Genomic DNA, 26253 nt, shown 5'->3' on the forward strand with positions numbered 1-26253 from the left:
CAGAGTCTGTCAGTAACAGCTTACACAGATCTGTCTCTCTCTGGTCTGGCCCTTCACACTATAGCCCTCCCTCCACAAGGGCCACAACACCACCACCACCCAAGGCCTATAGAAGAATAAAGAGAGGGGAAGGATTGATCCCCATTCTAAACGCTTTAGCTGTCTGTTATCACTCACCATGTTATGACGCTGCCCCCATTCAACAGTGAGGATTTTTTCCTCTCTGGAGAGGCTCAATCGTATCTCTGATCTCCCCCTCTCTCTGCACTCTGCAGCAGGCTCACCTACAATACAGTGCTGCTGCCTTCTTGGCAGCGGTTCCACCCCTTCCCCCCTTTTTCTTTCTGTCTAAACACGAAAGAGGAGCCAAACAGCGTACTCACGCAGAGGGCTTGCACGAGATGCACCGCTTAACCGCCATACCACAGTGCCCTCCAGCACCCCCTGCTACCCTCCACCTCTCTACCTCTACACTCCACTCTGGCTCCCTCCAGGTCAGGCAGCGGAGGATGTGTTTCTCCCTAGGCTGGCTGGATTAAACCAGAAAGCTCTGGAACCCTCTGCGCTGAAAGACTAATTGGCTTTTGAGGCACAAAAAAATTATACCTGTCACCTTTTCACTTGTGTAAACAGCCCAGAGTGTTAGAGGGAGGGGAGGTAGCCTAGCGGCAGTTAGCCTAGCTGTTAGATCGTTGGGCGAGTAATCGAAAGGTCGCTGGTTCGAGTACCCGAGCCGACAAGGTGGAAGATCTACCCTCATTTGCTCCAGGGGCACCGTACTACCATGGCTGACCCTGTATAACAGCACATTTCACTGCACCTATCCTGTTTATGTGACAATAAAACATGAATAATTTATTTTCTTTCTTCCGATAAGTCCCAATGCATTTTTCATTCCTACTCATTACCAATGGCTACGTGCCCTTCACCTTACTCAGTAACCATCTAGATGATCTGGAGAAGATGTCAGTCATCTATCTGAACTAAGCCAACAACCTACCCTTTTTGAAATTGCAATGGGAACCTAACCTATTCATCAAGGACCACACGCATGCAGCAACACAGTCATAACACTTTGCATTGTGCTATGCTATCCCTTCAATCAACAACCTTTACAGTACATTTACGTATATGTACTTCATACTCCCTAAGCAGTGGCGCTGTTCGTGCCCATATATAATCTTCCCAACGTGCTGTCTTCCCCATCTATTACACACAGTTGCAGGTTGAGAGGCCTCTACGAACTGCTTTCTAATTGCACACTGACAAGGCAGTAAATTGTCAGCGAGCGCTCATTCCTCTGATTGTTTAATGGCAGCGTTAAAACGAGAGAGGAGCGCTAATCATTTAGCTTTTGACTCCTTGACCCTGTGTGGTGGAGTTTTTATGGACTTTGTTGGTGGGTGCTTATATTTGTCTTATTTCACACATGGACAAGTGTGTATTATACGCATGTATGAATTGGAAATGTTTTTTTTCTTTCATATCCCAACTCCCTCTGAGACACCTTCAGAGAGTGCAGTCACCGCCAGGGTCGACCATTATGTGGCAACACTCTAACCACTGGGCTACCTGCCACCCTAATGTTGCGGTATTTCTGCAAGGCTAAGCTTTGACTGCTCTATTTGGAGGAGACTAAGTTTGAGAGACGCAAAGCTCCTTTTCACCTGCAGATAACCGTCTCCCCGTGTCATTTTAATTGTGGATTTTGATAGATTGTTGTTGCCACCTGCTTGGCATTGATCATGTACCATAGTTGAGAGGTGAGGAGATCACAAACCAAAATATAAACTTCTTCCAACCAACAAGAGGCAAGGGCATGCTCCCTCTAAAATGGCTACGTTTCACATGGGAGGCCATGAAAGAACTTGAGCTTTGTTTACTGTTATCTTCACATCATTTCGCTTTATCAAAGCATTTTAAAAGCTCTTGTAAACTGACCTTGCTAAAAACTTACTGTATATCATAATTGGAAAAAATACTAAGTTGAACACTTGGCTCAAATACATACAGAGGAGGATTATAAAGATAAAGATCAGTGCTTGTCTTGAAAAGCAATGCTTTTGCTTTTGGAATGCAATATAATGTAAAAGAAAACAGCACCTGTTTCCATATACTGCTAAAACGGTTACGAAATAGGATTTCAAATGTCCACAAGAAGGTAGGACTGGGACCAACCCTACATGAAGAAACGGCCTCTACTGTAAGTCATGTTATTATTACCGAAAGCACACAGAAAAATATGAGGAAAATTAAGCTGTCGAGTTGGCTTAATATAAGGAATTTGAAATGATTTATACTTTTACTTTTGATACTTAAGTATATTTAAAACCAAGTACTTTTAGACTTTTACTTAAGTAGTATTTTACTGGCTGACTTTCACTTTTACTTGAGTCATTTTCTAGTAAGTTATCTTTACTTTTACTCAAGTATGACAATTGGGTAAGTTTTCCACCACTGAGAGACAAACAACCCCTCGAGCTGAAACTATGCAGACTTACTGCTTGGCAGGTATAAGATCTACAGATGAGGATATTTTTAGACAGGACAGGGTAATTAGCTGACACAGTTTACATTACTGAAATACTTATAAAGTCAACACTTTGAAAGGCTTTTCTAACCTCAACAGATGTTTCTAGATAGTAATAAACAAAATAAACTGCATCTTTTGGAAAAGCCTAGGCCTTTGCTCAAATGTACCTGTGTGACCTGTGCTCAAGTACAATAACCATATATTGACATAGAAAAATATTCTTACACTTAAAACATTTATTATGAAAGAAATACATGTAGCATACATCCATATCACACTAATGTAATATTAGCCTAACGACACAATTACAGTCCACAATTACAGTACAGTTGTTGGCACATAGGGCAAACAGTACTTGGTACAGTACAACTGGTCAACCATAATGACTGAAAAGCTTATGATTCATTCTTCAAATGAATTCAACTATTCTATTGAAGGAAGCAGGAAAGGAGAAGAGAAATCAGTTTTTCATCGATCATAACATTTGTCCTCCATACTTTCACCCCCTCCTCATTTCTGTCCTCTATACTTTCACCCCCTCCTCATTCCTGTCCTCTATACTTTCACCCCCTCCTCATTCCTGTCCTCTATACTTTTACCCCCTCCTCATTCCTGTCCCCTATACTTTCACCCCCTCCTCATTCCTTTCCCCTATACTTTCACCCCCTCCTCATTCCTTTCCCCTATACTTTAACCCCCTCCTCATTCCTTTCCCCTATACTTTCACCCCCTCCTCATTCCTTTCCCCTATACTTTCACCCCCTCCTCATTCCTTTCCCCTATACTTTCACCCCCTCCTCATTCCTTTCCCCTATACTTTCACCCCCTCCTCATTCCTTTCCCCTATACTTTCACCCCCTCCTCATTCCTGTCCTCTATACTTTCACCCCCTCCTCATTCCTGTCCTCTATACTTTCACCCCCTCCTCATTCCTTTCCCCTATACTTTCACCCCCTCCTCATTCCTGTCCTCTATACTTTCACCCCCTCCTCATTCCTTTGCCCTATACTTTAACCCCCCCCTCATTCCTGTCCTCTATACTTTAACCCCCTCCTCATTCCTGTCCTCTATACTTTAACCCCCTCCTCATTCCTGTCCTCTATACTTTCACCCCCTCCTCATTCCTGTCCTCTATACTTTCACCCCCTCCTCATTCCTGTCCTCTATACTTTCACCCCCCCCCCCTCATTTCTGCCCTCTATACTTTCACCCCCTCCTCATTCCTTTCCCCTATACTTTCACCCCCTCCTCATTCCTGTCCTCTATACTTTCACCCCCTCCTCATTCCTGTCCTCTATACTTTCACCCCCTCCTCATTCCTGTCCTCTACTTTCACCCCCTCCTCATTCCTGTCCTCTATACTTTAACCCCCTCCTCATTCCTTTCCCCTATACTTTCACCCCCTCCTCATTCCTGTCCTCTATACTTTCACCCCCTCCTCATTCCTTTCCCCTATACTTTCACCCCCTCCTCATTCCTGTCCTCTATACTTTCATCCCCTCCTCATTCCTTTCCCCTATACTTTCACCCCCTCCTCATTCCTGTCCTCTATACTTTCATCCCCTCCTCATTCCTTTCCTCTATACTTTCACCCCCTCCTCATTCCTGTCCTCTATACTTTCACCCCCTCCTCATTCCTTTCCCCTATACTTTCACCCCCCCCCCCCTCATTCCTGTCCCCTATACTTTAACCCCCTCCTCATTCCTTTCCCCTATACTTTCACCCCCTCCTCATTCCTGTCCTCTATACTTTCACCCCCTCCTCATTCCTGTCCTCTATACTTTCACCCCCTCCTCATGCCTTTCCCCTATACTTTAACCCCCTCCTCATTCCTGTCCTCTATACTTTCACCCCCTCCTCATTCCTTTCCCCTATACTTTCACCCCCTCCTCATTCCTGTCCTCTATACTTTCACCCCCTCCTCATTCCTGTCCTCTATACTTTCACCCCCCCCCTCATTCCTGTCCTCTATACTTTCACCCCCTCCTCATTCCTGTCCTCTATACTTTCACCCCCCCCCCCCCCCCCCCCTCATTCCTGTCCTCTATACTTTCACCCCCTCCTCATTCCTGTCCTCTATACTTTCACCCCCTCCTCATTCCTGTCCTCTATACTTTCACCCCCTCCTCATTCCTTTCCCCTATACTTTAACCCCCTCCTCATTCCTGTCCTCTATACTTTCACCCCCTCCTCATTCCTGTCCTCTATACTTTCACCCCCTCCTCATTCCTGTCCTCTATACTTTCACCCCCTCCTCATTCCTGTCCTCTATACTTTCACCCCCCCCCTCATTCCTGTCCTCTATACTTTCACCCCCTTCTCATTCCTTTCCCCTATACTTTAACCCCCTCCTCATTTCTGCCCTCTATACTTTCACCCCCTCCTCATTCATGTCCTCTATACTTTCACCCCCTCCTCATTCCTGTCCTCTATACTTTCACCCCCTCCTCATTCCTGTCCTCTATACTTTAACCCCCTCCTCATTCCTGTCCTCTATACTTTCACCCCCTCCTCATTCCTGTCCTCTATATGTTCATCCCTGCCTCATTTCTGTCCTCTATACTTTCACCCCCTCCTCATTCCTGTCCTCTATACTTTCACCCCCTCCTCATTCCTTTCCCCTATACTTTCACCCCCCCCCTCATTCCTGTCCTCTATACTTTCACCCCCTCCTCATTCCTGTCCTCTATACTTTCACCCCTTCCTCATTCCTTTCCCCTATACTTTCACCCCCCCCCCCTCATTCCTGTCCTCTATACTTTCACCCCCTCCTCATTCCTGTCCTCTATATGTTCATCCCTTCCTCATTCCTTTCCCCTATACTTTCACCCCCCCCCCCCCCCCCTCATTCCTGTCCTCTATACTTTCACCCCCTCCTCATTCCTTTCTCATATACTTTCACCCCCTCCTCATTTCTGTCCTCTATACTTTCACCCCCTCCTCATTCCTGTCCTCTATATGTTCATCCCTGCCTCATTCCTGTCCTCTATACTTTAACCCCCTCCTCATTTCTGTCCTCTATACTTTCACCCCCTCCTCGTTCCTGTCCTCTATACTTTCACCCCCTCCTCATTCCTGTCCTCTATATGTTCATCCCTTCCTCATTCCTTTCCCCTATACTTTCCCCCCCCCCCTCATTCCTGTCCTCTATACTTTCACCCCCTCCTCATTCCTTTCCCATATACTTTCACCCCCTCCTCATTTCTGTCCTCTATACTTTCACCCCCTCCTCATTCCTGTCCTCTATATGTTCATCCCTGCCTCATTCCTGTCCTCTATACTTTCACCCCCTCCTCATTTCTGTCCTCTATACTTTCACCCCCTCCTCATTCCTGTCCTCTATATGTTCATCCCTGCCTCATTCCTGTCCTCTATACTTTCACCCCCTCCTCATTTCTGTCCTCTATACTTTCACCCCCCCCTCATTCCTGTCCTCTATATGTTCATCCCTGCCTCATTCCTGTCCTCTATACATTCATCCCCTCCTCATTCCTGTGTAAAACACTCAATCTGTTCAAAGTATAGTTGTTTATGTTTGGCCCCATGGCGGTTGGGCACTACAGTCCATACTTCAAATGACTGAGGCCCACTTTGGCTTTGGAAACTAACTCAAAGACAGAGGAAAGGAATTAGAGGGACTATGTATTTTATGATTTACTGCTGAAGCCAGTCAGAGTATAGTTCTGCTGTAAACCAATTTAGGGATGTTTATTTGACTATGGTACTGAATAGTGTGGGGTTTTATTTTGGTCCTGTACGGGACACTGGGATACAAGCATTTAATCATGTCTTCAAAGACATCAGCGTTTTCTAACAGAATTCCATCCTTCTGACGCAGATATAATAAAACGTGTCTAACGTTTTACCTGAACATACTGTACTATATGCCTAATCATTATGCTGACATTATTCAACAACGTAATTCATGTTGGAGTGTCCGGCTAAACTGCATGTAAAGCACATTCCATGAACCCAACATGTGAACCAGTGTGTGTGTGTGTCTGCGAGACTTCGTGCATGTGAATGTGAGTGTGTGTCTGTGTGTGTGTGAACCTGACTGAGTTCGTTAACTGGAGGTGTCTTATCTGATCTAGGGCCTGTGGCAAGGCTCCTGAATGTAATCTAACGTCCTCATAAATCTCACAGCACTGATCTTGACACAGGAGAGATTGAGAAGGAGATAGCAGGTAGCAGAAGCGTCCGTCAATCACAGGTTTACTTAATCAATCAATTGGTCAGACACCATGTGACTGGAAGGGTGAAAGTTGACTAAGATTACAAATTGTTGACACTATCTTTTTATGGTCAGCTTACACTAAAGTTCAAACCCATACACCCATTCATACGCTAACAGTCTTACAACCATGGCTATATTCATATTGACAGCTAGGCTATCACACCAAGTCATCCTGGTTTTCTATGGTGGCACTGTTCTATTCTATTCCATTATGTCACGTTGACTTTCACCTGTACTCTGATGATGTAGGTCCCAATGTGATATCTCATCATTACAGATCTATGTGGGGCTTACCCCTCTCTTTCTCTCTTTCTTTCTCTCTCTCCCTCTCTCCAGTCCCACCTGCTGTAGCATATCAGCCAAGCTATTATTAAGAGGATACAGACATATACATGTACACATATAGACACACACCAACACAAGCCGCTACATGTGAGGAGAACGCATACATGCCATCTGAGCCTTAGTCATTGTGTGGTTGGATAACAGAGACCTATAGTCAACACTGAGTCTCTTCAAAAACAGCGACTTTGCCGTCACAGACAGCACAAACAGATGATCACACTTAATCTGCTCTGAAAACACACACTCACACAGACTATGACACACGCACACACCTTGATATTCATAATGGTTCTTACATAAACATAAAGGATGGGGGGCTTTGTGTCTGGAAGAACATGCGGTCATGTCTATGTCCTTATGTTGTCAACAAGAAATGGCTGAATTGTTATCATTTGCATTAACTATGGATGGATTCAATTGCATCTTACTTAAATGCACTATGTGGTGTGGGGAAGGAGAATATTTCACATACATCTAAAGTAAACATAACATCATTCTGAGCTGAGGTGTGGTAGTGCTAAAGGAGAATGAAAGCATTGGCGTTAGCCATAGGGGGAATCACATCGTAAGTCATGTTCACTCCACAGGTTGACTCTGCTACAGCATGCCTTCAGTCTGCTATGTCCCTTTGGAAGAGGTTGGAGGAGATTGATAGGGCATAGAGAGGTGATCAGCTGCTACTGTATGCCCTTTGCCATGCCAGTTCCACATAGTCCCTTGGCATACCTCTAACTTCAAAACCAATAACTGTCTGTCTTGAAATTTTACCAATAGAATTCAGGAATCCTCAAGACATCCATGACAGTTGGGCTAAATACAGTAACATTCACTGCCAGTGAAATACGATGCATTACAGAGAAGGAAAGGGTTTACAGTACAAGCCAGCTGGCTATGGTTCAGTACCACGACAAACAATGCAAAATCTCCATGATGTGAGTCACTTTCACAACCAGTGTTTTGCTAACCTTTTGGTGGGCATCCCCTGGATTAGATGGCCTAACCAAACCCTGGAACCAACACCAGAGATAGAGAAACAGACAAATGCTTTTTCACAGTGACCAAACAGCATGGGTGATCTTCCTTCTCTTTTGCTAAACTGTGCATGACCTTGAGATGAATACTTACCCAGAAAGCATTGGGCTTGCCTTGCTCACTCTTTGCATATCTTCCAGAAAACCTGTTCCATCATGGCTTCCAGCCAGACGCTCGGTTTTCACAATTATGGTGTCACCTTCGTATAATATCTGCATAACTTGCCGTGTTCCTTTAAGTCATCAGTAGCCTTAAGGCTATTTATGTAGCCCTTTCCTGCAGTCAAATGACCAAATTGCCCTCTAGTGTCCTGGGTGGAACGTTATTAATACGTTTCATAATTTCATAATTAATAAACATGTATATTTTTTATTTTTACTCAAAAAATGCGGTGTTTCTATATCAAACGGTTTAGTAATATTTCAATATTTCAGAAGATCGCCCTATTTGGTAAAAGACCAAGTCCATATTATGGCAAGAACAGCTCAAATAAGCAAAGAGAAACAACAGCCCATCAATACTTAGTCATGATGGTCAGTCAATCTGGAAAATGTCAAGAACTTTGAAAGTTTCAATGCAGTCGCAAGAACCATCAAGCGCTATGATGAAACTGGCTCTCATGAGGACCGCCACAGGAAAGGAAAACCCAGAGTTACCTCTGCTGCAGAGGATAAGTTCATTAGAGTTACCAGCCTCAGAAATTGCAGCCCAAATAAATGCTTCACAAAGTTCAAGTTACAGACACATCTCATCATCAACTGTTCAGAGGAGACTGCATGAATCAGGCCTTCATGGTCTAATTGCTGCAAAGAAAACACTACTAAAAGAACACCAATAAGAATAAGAGACGTACTTGGGGCAACAAACACGAGCAATTGACATTAGACCGGTGGAAATCTGTCCGTTAATCTGATGAGTCCAAATTTGAGATTTCTGGTTCCAACCACCATGTCTTTGTGAGACACAGAGTAGGTGAATGGATGATCTCTGCATGTGTGGTTTCCACACATGGAGGAGGTGTGATGGTGTTGTGGTGCTTTGCTGGGGACACTGACAGTGATTTATTTAGAATTCAATGCACACTTAACCAGCATGGCTACCACAGCATTCTGCAGCAATACGCCATCCCATCTGGTTTGTGCTTAGTGGGAGTATCATTTGTTTTTCAACAGGACAATGACCCAACACACCTCCAGGCTGTGTAAGAGCTATTTAACTAAGAATGAGAGTGATGGAGTGCTGCATCAGATGACCTGGCCTCCACAATCACCTGACCTCAATCCAATTGAGATGGTTTGGGATGAGTTAGACCGCAGAGTGAAGGAAAAGCAGCCAACAAGTGCTCAGCATATGTGGGAACTCCTTCAACACTGTTGGAAAAGCATTCCAGGTGAAGCTGGTTGAGAGAATGACAAGAGTGTGCATTGCTGTCATCAAGGCAAAGTGTGGCTACTTTGAAGAATCTAACATGTAAAATATATTTTGATTTGTTTAACACTTCTTTGGTTAGGACATGATTCCATATGTGTTATTTCATAGTTTTGATGTCTTCACTATTATTCTACAATGTAGAAAATAGTAAAAAATAAAGAAAAACCCTTTAATGAGTAGGTGTGTCCAAACTTTTGACTGATACTGTATATAAAGTGTAATATTGGGATTCAAAATCAAAATTGAATACATTTCAGCTATATATCTGACATGGTACAGAGGTGTCTTCTTTTTGTTAAGACCATAATCATGTGTGTGAGGTGTATACTTTTGTTTCAAAGTAGATTTGTTTAAGACTACCAAGAAACACTCTGTGTGACCCTGATTTAGCCCACTGCAGGCAAATGTTCAAGATAAATTAATTCATCAAAATAAGTAATTCATCAAAATAAGTAATTCATCAAAAGAGGCCAACATTCAGTAGCACAGCAACAAGTGGGAACAAGTATACACAGGTAAATAGTCTAGCTGCTGCTGTTTAGGAAAGAAAGACTCACACAACAACATCGGTCTCTACGTGGGTGCAGGAGTTGGCATGAACATGCTTTCAGCTGCATCAAAAAAAGTGCTTTGACGTGTGATCATGAGAACACTTGAAAATGTCACTTTGCACTTTAAAACTATTTGTTTTTATTTTGTCTTCTTCACCCTGAAATCCACAAGTGTGAATGTTCTTCAAGACAAAACAACTTAAGACTCACTACTAGGAGTTCACCATTAGCCCCGAATGCCCTTAATACCTGCCTTGTGATCAGTGTTGGGGAGTAGTGAACTAACTACATGTAGCTCAACGAGTAATAAAACTACATTTTGCAGTAGCTTGGTGGTAGTTCAACTAAATTCAAATCGAGGTAGTGTTTTCATTACTTTTTTCCCATGTAGCAGTGTAGCTAACTACTGGAACAACACTACTTTTTTTGCAAAAATTTGATTAAATATGGTTGAAGTAGAGGATAATTTCCATTATTTTTCAGCATCAGTCCTGCCTAATTTTCACTTGACACATTGCTTTTGTGTTTAATAGGCTAAGTTACACATTCTGTTAACATATGACCCCAAAGTTATCTGTTCTTGCAATTTGTAGTCTGTGACATTTCTGATTTACATACTATATGATCATTTTTAAACGCAGTAGTTTGGATGTAGTGAACTACTTTTTCAAAGTAACTTTAGTTGAGTAAACTATAGTTTTCGTAGGGGTAACTTTAGTGGTGTAAACTATCGTTTTCGTAGGGGTAACTTTAGTTGAGTAAACTATAGTTTTCGTAGGGGTAACTTTAGTGTAGCTTAACTTCATTTGGTGTGAAGTAATCGGGAGCTTGGTAAACTATCTTTTCAGAGTCGTATCCCCAACACTGCTCGTGATGTCCTCTCTACATTAACCATAGTTTAATAAGTATGGAATTCCCACACACCAGCATAGGACAACTGAATGTTAACTATTTATAATGGCATTTTAAGTTTTCAGCTTTTTACAGTAACATTAACCTACTGCTGACTTTACAGAGAATGACTTGACTATGAGTGTGCTTCTGGGATGTCCCCATGGTTGACAGCTGAGATATCTCTAATTTGTTTGATGGAATGCTTTTATCCTAGATGTAGAGCAGGCAAAGACTAGAGAAACTGTGGGAAAATAATATTCAAAGTAATACAAGCACTGCATAGCATCTTTATATAAAAAAAATATGTTTTTTTTCAGCGGAGGCTGCTTGAATCAAATAGGGCATTATTAAGTGTATCTGCAGACATATGATGGCCAAACTGAAACATTTGAAGAATTCAAACAAAACGATAATAAATCAGGTATAACTCTCCATAATGATGGTATCATTCTAGACAGAACGGATGGAAAGGAAAATAACGCCACCTGTTGTCTCAGGTGAAATACTCTTGAGGTGTCTACTTCCACAGCCTGATCGAGTTACACATGAAAGGTAGCCTATACCTGTCTTGTTATGCTGAAAACAGGAGGGTGAAAGGGCTATTCATCGCAATCGTATTTCCAAACAAACATTTACATAAAAATAGATATGATGATTTACGATGTGTCATAAACATTGAGAGTGCATGATATTTCAGTTGTTCCAAAATATCCATATCATTATCTAGCCCCGCCTAGTTGGGTTGGTACTGAGGTGAGCCTGTGCTATAAACAGGTCACCAGACAGACAGGAGGTGAGACGAGCTAGTGAACCCAAAGGTATGAGGACGGTGACTTCATCAGGTACTTCTAGGATATTTTGACTGAAAGCGGTCTGCGTTTTGACACTTTTACGCACTAGACTTCATCTGAGGACGTGTCTGTTTTTACTTGAGATTCCGATACAATTTGGATATAGAAATAGCAGTAGGCTATAGGATAAATAATCATAGACAACATGAAACTTGAAGTATTCTGTGGAAACCACCACAACGAGGTGAAATCTTTGCAGGAGCTGTGCAGCGATGCCGAGGGCAGCGTCCGCTCGCCTCTCTCCGGTGAGGAAGAGTTGGGTTCGGATGGGGACTGCGTGGCGCACAGCCCGCCACCTGTCACACCCGGCGCAGACGGCATAGGCATGGGCAAACCGTACATACGGAGACCAAAACCTCCGTACTCTTACATCGCACTTATTGCCATGGCTATCCGTGACTCAACATCTGGTCGTCTGACTCTGGCAGAGATCAATGACTATCTGATGAAAAAGTTTCCATTTTTCCGGGGCAGCTACACTGGTTGGAGAAATTCGGTGCGCCACAACTTGTCACTTAACGACTGTTTTCTAAAGGTCCTCCGGGACCCGTCTAGACCCTGGGGAAAAGACAACTACTGGATGCTGAATCCTCACAGCGAGTACACCTTCGCTGACGGAGTGTTCCGACGCAGGAGAAAGCGCATCAATAAAAAAACAGGCAAAGAGCAAGACGTCTCTGACCCTGCTGCCGACGAGAACGCACAAGTCACCATAACCTCCACACCACCAGCCACTAACACCGGACCCAGCAGTGCCAAGTTCTCCAGTTCCTTCGCTATAGACAGTATCCTCAGCAAACCGTTCAAGAGACAGGAGTGGGCAGAGGATTCTCCCACCGTTGCTGCATTACCGTGGCCCGGTTACACTCAGATGATGCCACACATTATGAGAGGATCACCTGTCGCCTTGCCACATCACGCCCAGTCGATGTTCCATGTGGACTCATACGCTGCGCATGTGCTAAGGGCATACGGTGGTGGATTTTATTCAGAGGTGGACAATCGAAAAGACAGTTACCCCGCAGAATATTATTCAAAGGCATAATCAGTTTACCAGATAATCTCTACAGTACCAACGCCAACTACTTAAAAGAGCTGACGCTTACCACCTATTACAAATAGACAGTTTGTTGTCGTAATGGACCCGAGGGGTGTAGCAAATGGAATGAAAACACTGGGTTTGCACTTGTGTACTTTGCCAGTTATTATTGTGTATCAACTAAATGCTTTTCATTGCATTACCTTAAATTTGGACAACCAGTCACCTAGACAGGGCGTCGTATTATTTCATCTGGACATTTTAGTATGGACATTTAGTGTGGAAGGAGTAGGCTTTATGTCATTCCTTTGAGGTTCTGTGGTAATTTCCCTTTCAATCAATGGCATTTTTTGTGCTATACAGTGTACAGTTTATGATGTATAGATTATAGGCTATTTATGTCGTTGGTTTGTTGAAAAGTTGTTACTTTCGACAATCAGTTGACCTTCAGAACATGCTGTTAATAACATTTGGCATGTCATTTGTGCAAGTCGAGCTGTTTGTATGTTTTTATTTAAAAAAACACGATTAATATTTGTAATAAAGAGTCACTTTAACGTTGAAATGTGATGTGTTTCTATCTTTATTATCTTATTGAATCCATAGCGCATAGATTGTGAAAAAACAGATATACAAGATATCTGCGCTACAAGTTGTTTTCAAGAAAAATGATATTCAAAACGGCAAAATGCATGGAACCTTTGAGAGATAGGCCTATTAATTACTAAATCCCAACATACGGTCAAAGCCACTGGCAGGTGTATGGTGTAGGCCTGCAGGTGCATTTAAAAACAAATAAAGAAATTGCCTAATCGACTTGGTCTATTATCCAACCCTTTTCAAAACACTGCTTTACCATTTCTATCAAGGCGACATATAATTAGGCTAATTTTATTCGCTGGCTGTCAAATTGAAATTGATTGGGACATGCGCGTGACATGATGCCTAATGCGTAAAGCTTCGTTGACTGAAAGCTGTCATTCAAAACGTATCCCTATCATTGTCAGCACTCAAACAATGAATGTGCTGTATGAAACACGTTGATAATGTTGTAAATATTCTTACAGTATAGGCTATTGTCGTCTCGCCTAGACTATCGCTGTATGAAATAGCTTAAACACATTAAAAGGGAAAGCAAGGGAGGAAGGCCAGAGAAGGGAAATAAGGACGGACGAAAGTATAAGGAAGGAGGACCTGAAGATATCGAAAAGGGTTGCGAAAGGGTAGGCTAATGGTAGGCTATATATCACATCTCACTTGAATCAAAATCACTTAATATGATCCGGTCCCACTTTAAATGACGTTCGGCTTATAAAGGCTTCATAAAACCCTCGTAATACCTTCATAAGCACTACATAAATGTGTTACAAACTATCTATAACCTTATGTCATGCTTTATAAAGGGTTCCTAAATATGGCATAACTGTGTGACATAATCACCAATGTAAAATGTGACATAACCCACTATGTCGAATATGATATAAACACCTGCTTTATAAATTGTGACATATTGTGCTAAAAGATGGCAGACACTCTATAACTTGAAGTCATAGTCACATTACACCTAATCTCATTCCCAGACCCTTCCTCTCAAAAGCGCGGAAGGGCTGGTAGACCAAACTATCAAATTTGAAAAGTATTACTCTTTTGTATAATCTACCAACCAATCATCTCCTACAACACCTTCCGCCACGTGTCGTTTGCACTTCTGTCCTATCGGTCCGACACGTCTTGGCAATAAAGAGATGTTTTGTAACTCTTATTGGGATAGTTTTCCTCGCACGCGCGACACACATTGACCATAGGTTGTAAGGGTGTAGTCTTTCTTCTTCTCTGTAAAGCCATTAAATAGCTAGCTATGTCCTTTGCTAATTAGCTAGCTGGAAGGTAGGGCCTGTTTTTTCTCTCCCTTGAGGCCAGGTGGAATGGTTTCCACTAGATAGCACAGCCATAAAGTCAAAATTGGCTTAATTGTACAAATTTATGAAAACAAAAATGAGCTTATTGGTTTTAAGGTTAGGTTAGGCATAAGTTTAGCAGTGTGGTTAAATTGTGGCAATGGGCAGAGTTTAGCCACAATTCTGACTTTCTGGCTGGATTAACTAGTGACGACCAGGGGTAATGTTTTTGCTAGCAAAGAACATAGCCTGATGACAAATACTTGACTCAGTAAGGTCGCTCCCGTCAAATTACATGGTCACTCCCACTAAGGTCCAAGTTTGAATGGTTGATATCCCAGGCTTATATGTGATGTGTGAGCAATAGCGTTAAACGTACTGTAGTCTACAAAAGGAAATTCAACATAAGGAACTTGAAAGTGTCTTTATTCTGGAACCAAGCTACATGTTCCTCAGTACACAAACAAGCACACAACAATATAACGAGCCATACTGTGCAGGTGCTGGGCCCAGTCAGGTCTTTGACATATTCACCCACTCATCTGACTTCACCCACTCCCCCGCTGAAAGATCAGCCACAAAATGATGGCACCTTTGTAACAAGTTGTAATCAAGCCCTAGTCTCCATTATGGGAACAGAAGAGGAATACCTGTTGCGGTAGTCTCAGGTAGGACTACTCCAAATAATCTTGGCTCTGACACACACACGCACACCCACTTAAACTCAGGCTTTGCTGGTCCATCAACCCATCTAAATACCTCTCACACCGTACAGCAACCTGTAGATCATGAGAACCATAGATGTATAATCTATTTATTGACAATGTATGTAGTGTCCTGTAATACTTTAAAGTCAGACACCTTTGGTCATTCATAACACATACAATGTATTGATGTATTAAGACTTAGGGAATTGTCACTAACAGCTAAAACAAATAAATATTAAAGACATCTTTAAACCATACATTTCCTTTTATTTTTACATTTTTAAAACAATACAAATACTTTAAGTTTAAAAAAGTCCAGCAATGCAATTACATTGAACATTACACAGGGCTACGAATAGAATAGCTTGTCCCTGAGCTGGTGGACAGATGGTTCTTGTCTCTGCCTGCTGGAGGTAAACTACTGCATGTTGGTTCCAACCTTAAAAGTAACAACAAAGAAAATTAGCAGGTCTGTTAGGAAATACCTTTGCCACACCACCTGGATAAGGACATTTCTGTGCTGAACCAGAAATACTCTAAATGGGGGAGAGAGAAACTCATTTTGATTCGTTTTATTAGATTCCTCTTAAATTTACAAATCTCATGACATGACTATGAGACATTGATGTTTATTGGGGGATTTGTATTTAGTTGAGCATGTTAGTTAGCTACATTTTGTGTTGGTATAGTTAGCTAGCTATGTAACTTAGCTGGCTAGCAATTGCTGTGAAGTCCCCAAAATTATTTGAAATAACGATTGAGGTAGCTATGTAATATAACTCATCGCTTAACTACTACAAACTAATTTAAATTACAATAGATAACGCTTAACTTACAATTTTTTTGCTGTCCAGTGGCACCACAAGTGGGAATTTGATTTGCGAATTCCATCACATGGGAGCTTACTGCACTGCAGAAACACCAGTTAACCAAACAGTGCATGCTTTAAATGGGAATTAAAGGGAAACTACACTCAAAAATGTACGTTTCTAAGATTTTTCCCAGACCTCTTAAGGGGTCCACTGATGCATTTTAAGCATTGTTGTGAACACAGAAAATCTAATTTTGTGGTTTCTCTATTAAAAAAGTGTGAAAAAAACAGAAAAAAATGGGGATATCCGAAACCTGGAAAAACAAATCCAAGAAAATGGAATTTGCGGAAAAAATTGTAAGGATTAGGCAAAAGAGAAAAACGGATTTAAAATGCACTACTAAATTGTTGTTTTTTTGCTATGCAAGACTGCACTTTAGATCGTGTCATCCTGCAGCACAGCATTATTGTAAGGCCTGGGTGTCGGAGTGTGAAATCAAAGCGCAGGAAACAGCAGGTGCAAATACAAATGTTCTTTAATGAACACGGACAAACTAGGCCACCCTACTAACACACTGGGTGTACTTCTTAACCAACCCCAGACACGGGGGAAACGAACACAGTCCAGTAAACACGTAGCACAAAACCAACACCACTACTTACAAACAAACAATCCCGCACAAAGAAACGTGCGGGCCGGCTGACTAATAAGCCCAACTAATTAACCCTAATACAAAACAGGTGAACCCAATAAACACATAGGGAGGGGGAGAAAAGGATCAGTGGCAGCTAATAGGCCGGTGACGACGACCGCCGAACGCCACCCGCACGGGAAGGAGAGCCTGCCTCGGTCGAAGTCGTGACAATTATGGGGAAAGTTAAGGTCAGGTCCAATATTGGCTATGCACCCAAGACGGAAAGAGGTTGGGCCATCCTAGAAATGTTTTAGAGAAATATATATGCCATTTAGCAGACACATTATCCAAAGCAACTTACAGTAATGCGTGCATACATTTTTACATATTGGTGGTCCCGGGAATTGAACCCACTATCTTGGCGTTGCAATGCTCTACCAAGATGTGTGACATTGTTAATATGATTTCTAGAGCCTTTATTAAGCGTTGCTTATGCCACCCTTTATAAAGCACAGGTTTATGTCATATTTGACATAGTGGGTTATGTCACATTTGACATTGTTGGTTATGTCACACAGTTATGCCACATTTATGAACCCTTTATAGAGCATGAAATAAGGTTATATATGATTTGCAACACATTTATGTAGTGTTTATGAAGTCTTTATGAAGGCTTTATGAAGCCTTTATAAGATGCAGGTCATTTAAAGCGGGACCAATGATCCAATAACAGTTATATGCATTCAAATGTTTCATATATATTATTCTAGATTTAACCTAACATTGTTACCAATATCACAGTAGGCCACTTCATATTTAGGCCTACTGCGTTACAATAATCATTAATAACTATCGTTATTTACAAAAATATGGTATACTATTACTACTACTAATAATAATAACAACTACAACAATAATAATAGATTCAGCTATTATGTTCTTTATATAAATAATGTTTATCATTATTAATGTGGCACAAATGTCATTATTAATTGGTCCCTGTATTGGGGAAGAAATACGCCAAAGTATTTTTTCTGTGTCCGAGAAGCTTGCTGTGAGTGGATACAGACATTCAGAATATATATATATATATATATATGTCTGAAGTTACAAATAGCCGACGCCTCAAATAGAGACACATGAACAGGGTGAGAGACAATCACGAAGTAGACTTTTAGTAGATTTCAGTCCACATCGATTTTTGTTAGATTTTTACCAAGACGATATGGCAGTATCTCTCATTCTGTGCATAAAATTTTCAAAGCCTTCCAAGTATTCTTCTGTGACTGAGACAAAAAGTTCCTTGAACCAGCTGTGCATCCTGAACGCAGCGGGGTTATTATTGCCGGAAATTCTGAGGAGATTATGTTCTCTACCTTTGTTTTTATAATGAAAAATGATCTTATCTCCACATCCTTGTTTGGTTAAGAGTTTGAGCTTGTCATTTCTAACTGTTGCATCAAAGCTATTGGCTTAAAATACCTTACTGTTATTACACATTCAACGGGTAGGACAAATTGCTAACACCGCGTCTCCAAATAGCTTCAATGTCGTCATTAAATCTTTGACTTGATCATTTTTGTTATTTTCCTGTATTGCCTTATAGGAATATAAATGCATATTTGGGTTAAATTATATTGCATGTACACTCAAAAGTGTCGTCGATCCACGTTTCCTCGATTATTTTTTATTTAGATTGCCTGAACTGACTTGAATTGAAATTGAATTTATCCTGATCACATTAATTGGGAGATGCGACACTTCCTACCAGTTTTCGTTTGACCTTCTTTTGTTTTCCCAAACATAATCTCCTTACAAGCATTGTGTATGCATTACGCATGGTACAATGTTCCCCAGCATATGGGCACAATCGGCATGCATGCATGGTTTCTTCTTTTACATTATAAGGAGTAGGGGCCTAGACTCATTTGTTTAGCTTTTAAATAATTATAAACTCAAAACGACAGAAAAATAACAACAAAAGAACATCATAATCATCATCAATAGGGTACTATCAAAATGGAAACATTTACATCTATCTCCAAGACCTCATTTGGATCTGTGCAATTAATTCAGCTCTCGGGGGATATGATCCAGGCTCGAGCCCGTAAACTGACACTCGCGCGATGTGTGTGGTATACTGGCAGCGTCTGATGGAAAAAGCATGCTTCCACTCATGGCAAAGTCCTATCCTGAACATCCACTAACAAATTAACACGACAACTAAGGACTATTATTACCTTTGCTAGACAAAACCACAAACTCTAAGAAGCTCTGACTGTTCAGCAAAATACCATTATCTGTAGTTATCTGCTCTTCTTGGCTTTTTTTCCATCTTCAAGTACATCATAGGTCCAATGTGCTATCATTCAAGCGCAACCTATTTTGAATAAGGACAACAGAGAGCATCATGCATGAACACAATAATTAAATCATTTGAATACTATCACAGTATATATATCCAAAGCTCCAATATATATATATATATATATATTGTATAACTAAACTAGAATTCTACTAAATAGAATAGGGCTATATTGTGTTTCTGTCTCACTGGTATATATGCAAGCGGTGTCATGGTTAATTTGGAACCATTGCCTTCATCCTTTGGCTGTTGCAGTGTTGACTGCAGTGTCTAAATAAGTTTGATAAATGGTGTAATTGCGTGTATTAGAGTGGTGAGGAGCGGGTGGGAGGAGGTCTCTGTTAGTCCTCTACTCTGCGCTGTGTTATGTGTGGCTCTTGCTAGAATTATGTCTGGACGGAGGCCAGATCTGGCAGGGGTTGGATCTCGAGATCCTAGCGATTTCTTAGAGGGATTTACCCGGGATCTATAGAGCAGAGAGAGATTGAAGAATTGATAGGTGGTCGAGTATTGTTTGGCCGAGTGGATATGCGCAGGAAAGTCGAAGAGCTTTATGTTTCCCCTCTTAAGGGGTTATTTCCAGAGATGGCCACAGTGAGACGGAGTTGGAGCAGCGGCCACACCGATACACAGCTGCTGTTCCTGATTAGAACAGCAATACACGTGCAGTGAATCGCCACTGGACACTAACTTCTTCGATTATCCATTTGGAAACCTATTTTTAGAACGTCTGAAGTAATTGACTGAAGAGGATTTGGTGTAGCCTACTTCTTAGCCATTTCAGGTCAGTATTAGACATTTCAGGTCAGTGGAACAAGAGTCGAGCAAGGTATTGGTCATAGCCTACACTTGTCCTTCTGTGTCTCTAAAGTGGACGCAAACATGACGACTGAGAGCTCACAGCAACATCTGGTGCCGTCTCATCCTCTGAGATGCAGCCCAGCAGCCGGAGTGATGCACGCCACACTGATGAGCGCACAGCCAGTGGCGGAGAGCTCACCAAATGCATCAAACAAAGGGAAAAAGGGCAACTCTGGCTTGAGGCGACCTGAGAAGCCGCCCTATTCATACATCGCCCTTATTGTGATGGCTATCCAAAGCTCCCCGACAAAGACGCTTACTCTGGCAGAAATATATCAGTTCCTTCAGGCCCGTTTCCCGTTCTTTATGGGGTCTTACCAGGGCTGGAAAAACTCAGTGAGGCACAATCTGTCTTTAAACGAGTGCTTCATCAAACTGCCTAAGGGCCTCGGCAGACCAGGGAAGGGCCACTACTGGACTATAGACCCGGGCAGCGAGTTTATGTTTGAGGAGGGATCCTTCCGTCGCAGACCTCGCGGATTCCGTAGGAAATGCCAAGCTCTGAAACCAATGTATCGAATGATGAATGGCATCGGTTTTGGAGCGTCGATACTGCCCCAAAACTTTGATTTCCAGAACCCCTCCGCGTCCTTGGCATGTCATGCTAACGGTTACAACCTGGACGTGATGGGGAACACGGTGCCAGGGAGCTACGACGGGCTGGGTGGAGGGCATCATGTCCCTCATATGTCACCAAGCCCCGGGTCCACCTACATGGCGGCTTGTCAGGTGGCGTCTAATGGAGACTACTGCCCGGACAGCAGTAGTAGCCCTTTGCACACCTCCCCGGCTGCGATGGCAGTGGGCGCTTTGGACTGTCATTCTCCCTACGCCAGTGCTTCTCCCTATGCCAGTGCCCCCCCACACTGGGCATCACCTGGTATGTCTCCATATATCAAGCAGCAATCCCTGGCCTCAAACAGTCCCACATCCTCCACCTTGCACTCCAGCATGCCCCCATACTCTATGGAGCAAAGCTATCTCCATCACAACGGAAGGGACTCATCTGACATTTCAGGTAGGCTTTACTTTCCTGTCAATATAGGGCAACACAATCTTTAATTGGTGCAATATATGGCCAATTATAAAATATACAACTCGTATACAACCAATCGTCCACTCCGAAGGATAGTTTGCATTAAATAGTTCGTATTTATATGAGCTATTTCATTTGTAAGTAGTCGAGATGGGCAATTGCAAATTGCGAATCAGAGGGAAGTAGACATCTGGCCTAGTTAGGCAACACGGACATTACTCTGCTTGTCCACTTATGACCAAAAGACTATTACAGAACTATGAAAATTTGACGAAAAATAGAAACAATAAAGTCATATTTATAACAATATTAAAGCAAATGCTATTGTCAAGATTAACAGAATCATTCCCAATAAAGTTGAACATGTAGCCTCGATTTTATTTCAAGTCCTTATTGAAAATGCTCCAAACAACAATATGACATGACAATAATATGACAACACCCAATTATGTGTAAATTAATATACAATAATACATCTATAATGTCAACACTGAATACAGTTTTACCTATCTATAAAAATGGTTTATTGTGACCATTGTGAACATAGAACTGCCTGTGACCTTTACGCAATGGTCTCCAAAAGGTATACACTTATTGAACAACACATAAATGGTATAACGATAATATTACTGAATTAAATAAATAGGTTCAACAGAAATACCACTGCTGTTTTTGAAATAGTTATAGATTTGACAGATATTAGGCGAAATCAGCATTATCCCAATATTGTCGTGCACGTAATAAATAGAAGGCAAATTCAGGACTAAAGAGAAAGCAAAGTATTTATGGTATATATTTCAAATGTAATGAAAATAGAACGACACTTTTCCATGAGAACATGCACAACATTTTGAAATGCTAACCTTATATTTACAAATAGGTCTACTATTTTCACATTGTAAAAGTAATGTTTCATAAATTTGTTTGTTTTTCGTGATCATGTATGCTCTAAATGATCTGCATGTTTAAGGAAAAATGAAAGCCTACCGTTTTAGAAGAATAATTGGAGTATATTCCATTTAGATAAATACAACGTCCAAATATTGACACCTATAGGCCGAAACACACGCCATGGATTGCAGTCATTATGTGTATTAGAATAAATTGGTGTAGTATTTACAAGGTTTGTGTTTGACTGTCACGTCTCTTCCATCCGTTTGCAGTGGGATTATCTCGATACTCAAGCCCTTCATCGCCAGTGTGTGACAGGAAAGATTTTTTTTTAAACTTTAACGGAATTTCTTCGTTTCACCCGGCGACTGCCAGTGGATCTTACTATCACCAGCTACATCACCACCACCAGAGCGTCTGTCAGGATGTCAAGCCATGCATCATGTGAAATAAACGCAATAAGACCATTGCCATCTTGGATGAAGATCACATGAACTACACTATATACAAGCTATACGCTTATACCATTTGTCCCTTGCCAAGTCCGGTACAAATATCTAAGATGAATTAGGGGAATGTAGGCTATATATACATAACGTCAGGCACTCTATTTGTCTCTGAGAAGGTCTGTGTCACGACACCATTCCGGAGAAATTAAAAACGACTGAGTGCATGAAGTAAAAATTGAAGAAATGCATGTATTGCCATTGTCCAACACTTTGTCAATCACGGCTCAGACAGCTCTTCCATGCCACGATCTATTCAGGAGTTATTGTATCATTCAATATTGTAGGTTAGTGTGTGAGTACCAGTTATCGACACGGATAAAATGCAATATCCAACCACATTAAATATCCAACCACATCAAATGTGTTTACTGAAAAATACATGCACATTCTCCCCGGGTTATCTTTAGCTATTTGCACTTAACTCTAGACCCCAGAGTTTAAAAAAAAATATTTCGCTGTAGGCTACAACAAGCCAATAAATAAATATATTTTACTACTGTTTGGGTTAGTTCTTATTCGAAGGTAAATGTATACAGCAAGGGAATTATTTCCCGAGATTGTGTTTGAGACAATTTGACCACTTTATGACAATTAGGTGTTTTGGTATGTTGTTTTTGTTATTGCAAACCTTAATATAACTGTTGTTATTGTTATAGCATACTATTTTAATTTAATGAATGCACTGTTGACAAATAATTATACATATATTAATACCTATAATGAATTATTCAGCATATACAAATGCAATGTTTGATTTAGTTATCAATCAGTAGCCTTGCGAAACATGAATATTAGATGGACATTTCAATCAGAACTGTAATCAAAGGTCAAGTTACATTGCAACAATGAGAATGGGAACCCTGGTGAATCGGGTAAGACACGAGAGCCAAGCAAATCCACATCCCTAAAATCTGATATCTTTAAAAAAAAGCATAGCTAAAATTACGATTACAGGCAGCTCACCTTCTCCATACTACATACAACTGAAACCTATTACTAGTTTAACCCTCCTGTTGTGTTCGTTTCATGTTCATTCATTCTGTGTTCCCGGTCCAAAATGACCGCCCCATTATAGCTGATTATAAATCCATAATAATACATATATTATCACCTCATGTTGTGTTAGATCTTTTTATCAACTTAAGTTCTTGTGAACATTACAATTTTTGAACTTCTATTTGCTATTTATGGCCTGTAGGCCTCATTGACCTGAGCTCATACAACTCGTTTTTGAAATGTAACAATGACTCTCTCCTCCTCACCAGTGTCATGATGAAAGATGTGATCAAGAGCCTCACATACAGTATATCGTTTGGTCATTGTGCTGCCACAGAATGAATTGTGAGCAAGGCCTCAAAAAAGCTTTATATACCAGAGCTGCGAGAAAAGTTCTATATATTACTGAAAGAATGTTGCGATTGTTTGTGAGAATGCCAACAGATGTGGTTCCCGTGGGGAAAATATTATATTGGGGAAAGGTTGCCATGGAAGCCAAGAAGGGGAGTGAGGTGTGTGTGTGTGTGTGTGTGTGTGTGTGTGTGTGTGTGTGTGTGTGTGTGTGTGTGTGTGTGCTCAAACACACATGCATGTGGGGGTCTGGGAGAGGGAAGTGTGTACATCTGATTAATGGGCATGTGCCTGAACTCAATTTTATACACTAATTGTAGTGTATAAACACCCATTCATTTCTAATGACCGGTCATTTTTGACAGGGAACACCACACACAGGTGTACAAAAGTTACATAAAACACCCAAAATGAAATGAAAATCATCTACATTTATTTTGTGTATTCAGATGCCCTGTGTGGACAAAGTCATGGAACCTTATGACAATCAGATTAAATTAACTACATTTTTCAGAGAGAAACCTCGTAAATCGGTCCAATTCGACCGGAACACAGCAGGAGGGTTAACATCGACACATTTAGAAACATTGCGTTTGAAAACGAACATCTCCTCATGCTAGAGATATTAAGATAAAATAGCTCATCTGAATGTTGTGCGCTTTCTTGCCGATCTTCGCAACATACATATGACTTGTACTCTACAGTGTCAATTGAAATTATTTAGTGAATTAATAGCCAGTGTGATCGACTATCTAACATGTTCATACTAATATGAACATATTGTTACAGAATTGTTACATGATACATTTGACAAATAATCATGAGGGCATTAGCGTACATTTAAAATAAATAAATAGAGAAATCTGTGAAATGTGGACTTTGAAAATGCAGCATCCACTACAAACTTTTAAACATACTTAGGCCTGCTATTCAAACAATATTGTTTCTTCTCTAAATCCTGATATATAAATCTGATTTAGAGGAATGACTCTGTTGTGTGTGGACAGATATTTTCTAGATATCACTTGGTTTGACTTATTTTAAACAGTAATAAACGTGTCGCGTACACGTTTGGATGAAATTGAGGGATAGCTGTGTAGAGAGAAAAGAGAAATAAAAATAAAAATAAGTTGGAGAAGCTTCCTTGGTTGGCCTTTGTGAAATGAATAATAGCTAAAAGGCATCAATTGTTTTGCCTGAAATCTGCATAAGTGAAACAATAGTGAAACAGAAGGTTACTCAAGTTTGGATTTGAGGCTATTAGTTATGCATACAGTTTGGTCACAAGTCCATCTATTGCAATAATGTAACGATGTCACCACCTAGTGGTACTGGCTTACCTGTACACCTCTCATGGACAGAGAAATGGGTAGAGGGATATTATTTTTAACTTTGTATTTGTATTTATTAAGGATCCCTATTAGAAGCTGTGGTCAAGCAACATTAAGGCAGTTATATACAGTTTAAATATTACATTTCATAACACTTTACCCAATACACATTTAATGTGTTCCCTCAGGCCACTACTCCACTATCACAAATTTACAATACAACATCCATGTGTACATGTGTGTAGAGTGCCTTTCTTATAATGTGTATGTGTGTCTGTACCTGTGTGTGTGTCTCTTCACAGTCCCTGCTGTTCTATAAGGTTTATTTTTATCTGTTTTTTTAATCTGATTTTACTGCTTGCATCAGTTACCTGATGTGGAATAGAGTTCCATGTCGTCATGGCTCTATGTAGTACTGTGCAACTCCCATAGTCTGTTCTTGACTTTTGGTGGCCTTTGGTGGCATGTCTTGTGGGGTATGCATGGGTGTCTGAGCTGTGTGCTAGTAGTTTAAAACAGACAACTTGGTGCATTCAGCATGTCAACACCTTTTACAAAAATGAGTAGTGATGAAGTCAATCTCTTCTCCACTTTGAGCCATGAGATATTTACATGCATATTAATGATGTTAGCTCTCCGTGTACATTTAAGGGCCAGCCGTGCTGATCTGTTCTGAGCCAATTGTAATTTTTCGAGGTCCCTCTTTGTGGCACCTGACCATATGACTGAACAGTGGTCAAGGGTGCGACAAAACTAGAGTCTGTAGGACCTGCTTGTTGATAGTGTTGTTAAAAAGGCAGAGTAGTGCTTTATTATGGACAGACATCTCCCCATTTTATCTACTGTTGTATCAATATGTTTTGACCATGACAGTTTACAATCCAGGGTTAGTCCAAGCAGTTTAGTCACCTCAACTTGCTAAATTTCCACATTATTTATTATAAGACT

At 41.0% G+C, this 26253-nt stretch overlaps 2 protein-coding genes across 2 annotated transcripts; both read left to right on the forward strand.

The window, feature by feature from the left end:
- The first annotated feature begins 7062 nt into the window (after nt 1-7062).
- LOC120055313 (forkhead box protein Q1-like) lies at nt 7063-12920 on the forward strand. The gene is made up of 2 exons (XM_039003188.1): nt 7063-7107; nt 12021-12920. Exon 2 carries the CDS (start codon nt 12021-12023, stop codon nt 12918-12920), a length of 900 nt encoding a protein of 299 aa, XP_038859116.1. The 5' UTR covers nt 7063-7107.
- A 7015-nt stretch (nt 12921-19935) lies between these two features.
- Nucleotides 19936-23053, forward strand: foxf2a (forkhead box F2a). The gene is made up of 2 exons (XM_039003460.1): nt 19936-21209; nt 22391-23053. Exons 1-2 carry the CDS (start codon nt 20213-20215, stop codon nt 22564-22566), a joined length of 1173 nt encoding a protein of 390 aa, XP_038859388.1. The 5' UTR covers nt 19936-20212; the 3' UTR covers nt 22567-23053.
- Nucleotides 23054-26253: the final 3200 nt, after the last annotated feature.

Source organism: Salvelinus namaycush, chromosome 11, assembly GCF_016432855.1.
Source record: "Salvelinus namaycush isolate Seneca chromosome 11, SaNama_1.0, whole genome shotgun sequence".
In the NCBI taxonomy this organism is placed as follows: Eukaryota; Metazoa; Chordata; class Actinopteri; order Salmoniformes; family Salmonidae; genus Salvelinus; species Salvelinus namaycush.

Bases quoted from the DNA above. Each gene is read 5' to 3' on its own strand.
- LOC120055313 (XM_039003188.1), top strand. From the start codon at position 12,021: ATGAAACTTGAAGTATTCTGTGGAAACCACCACAACGAGGTGAAATCT.
- foxf2a (XM_039003460.1), top strand. From the start codon at position 20,213: ATGACGACTGAGAGCTCACAGCAACATCTGGTGCCGTCTCATCCTCTG. The intron at 21,210-22,390 runs GTAGGCTTTACT...ATCCGTTTGCAG, and splicing joins GGACTCATCTGACATTTCAG to TGGGATTATCTCGATACTCA.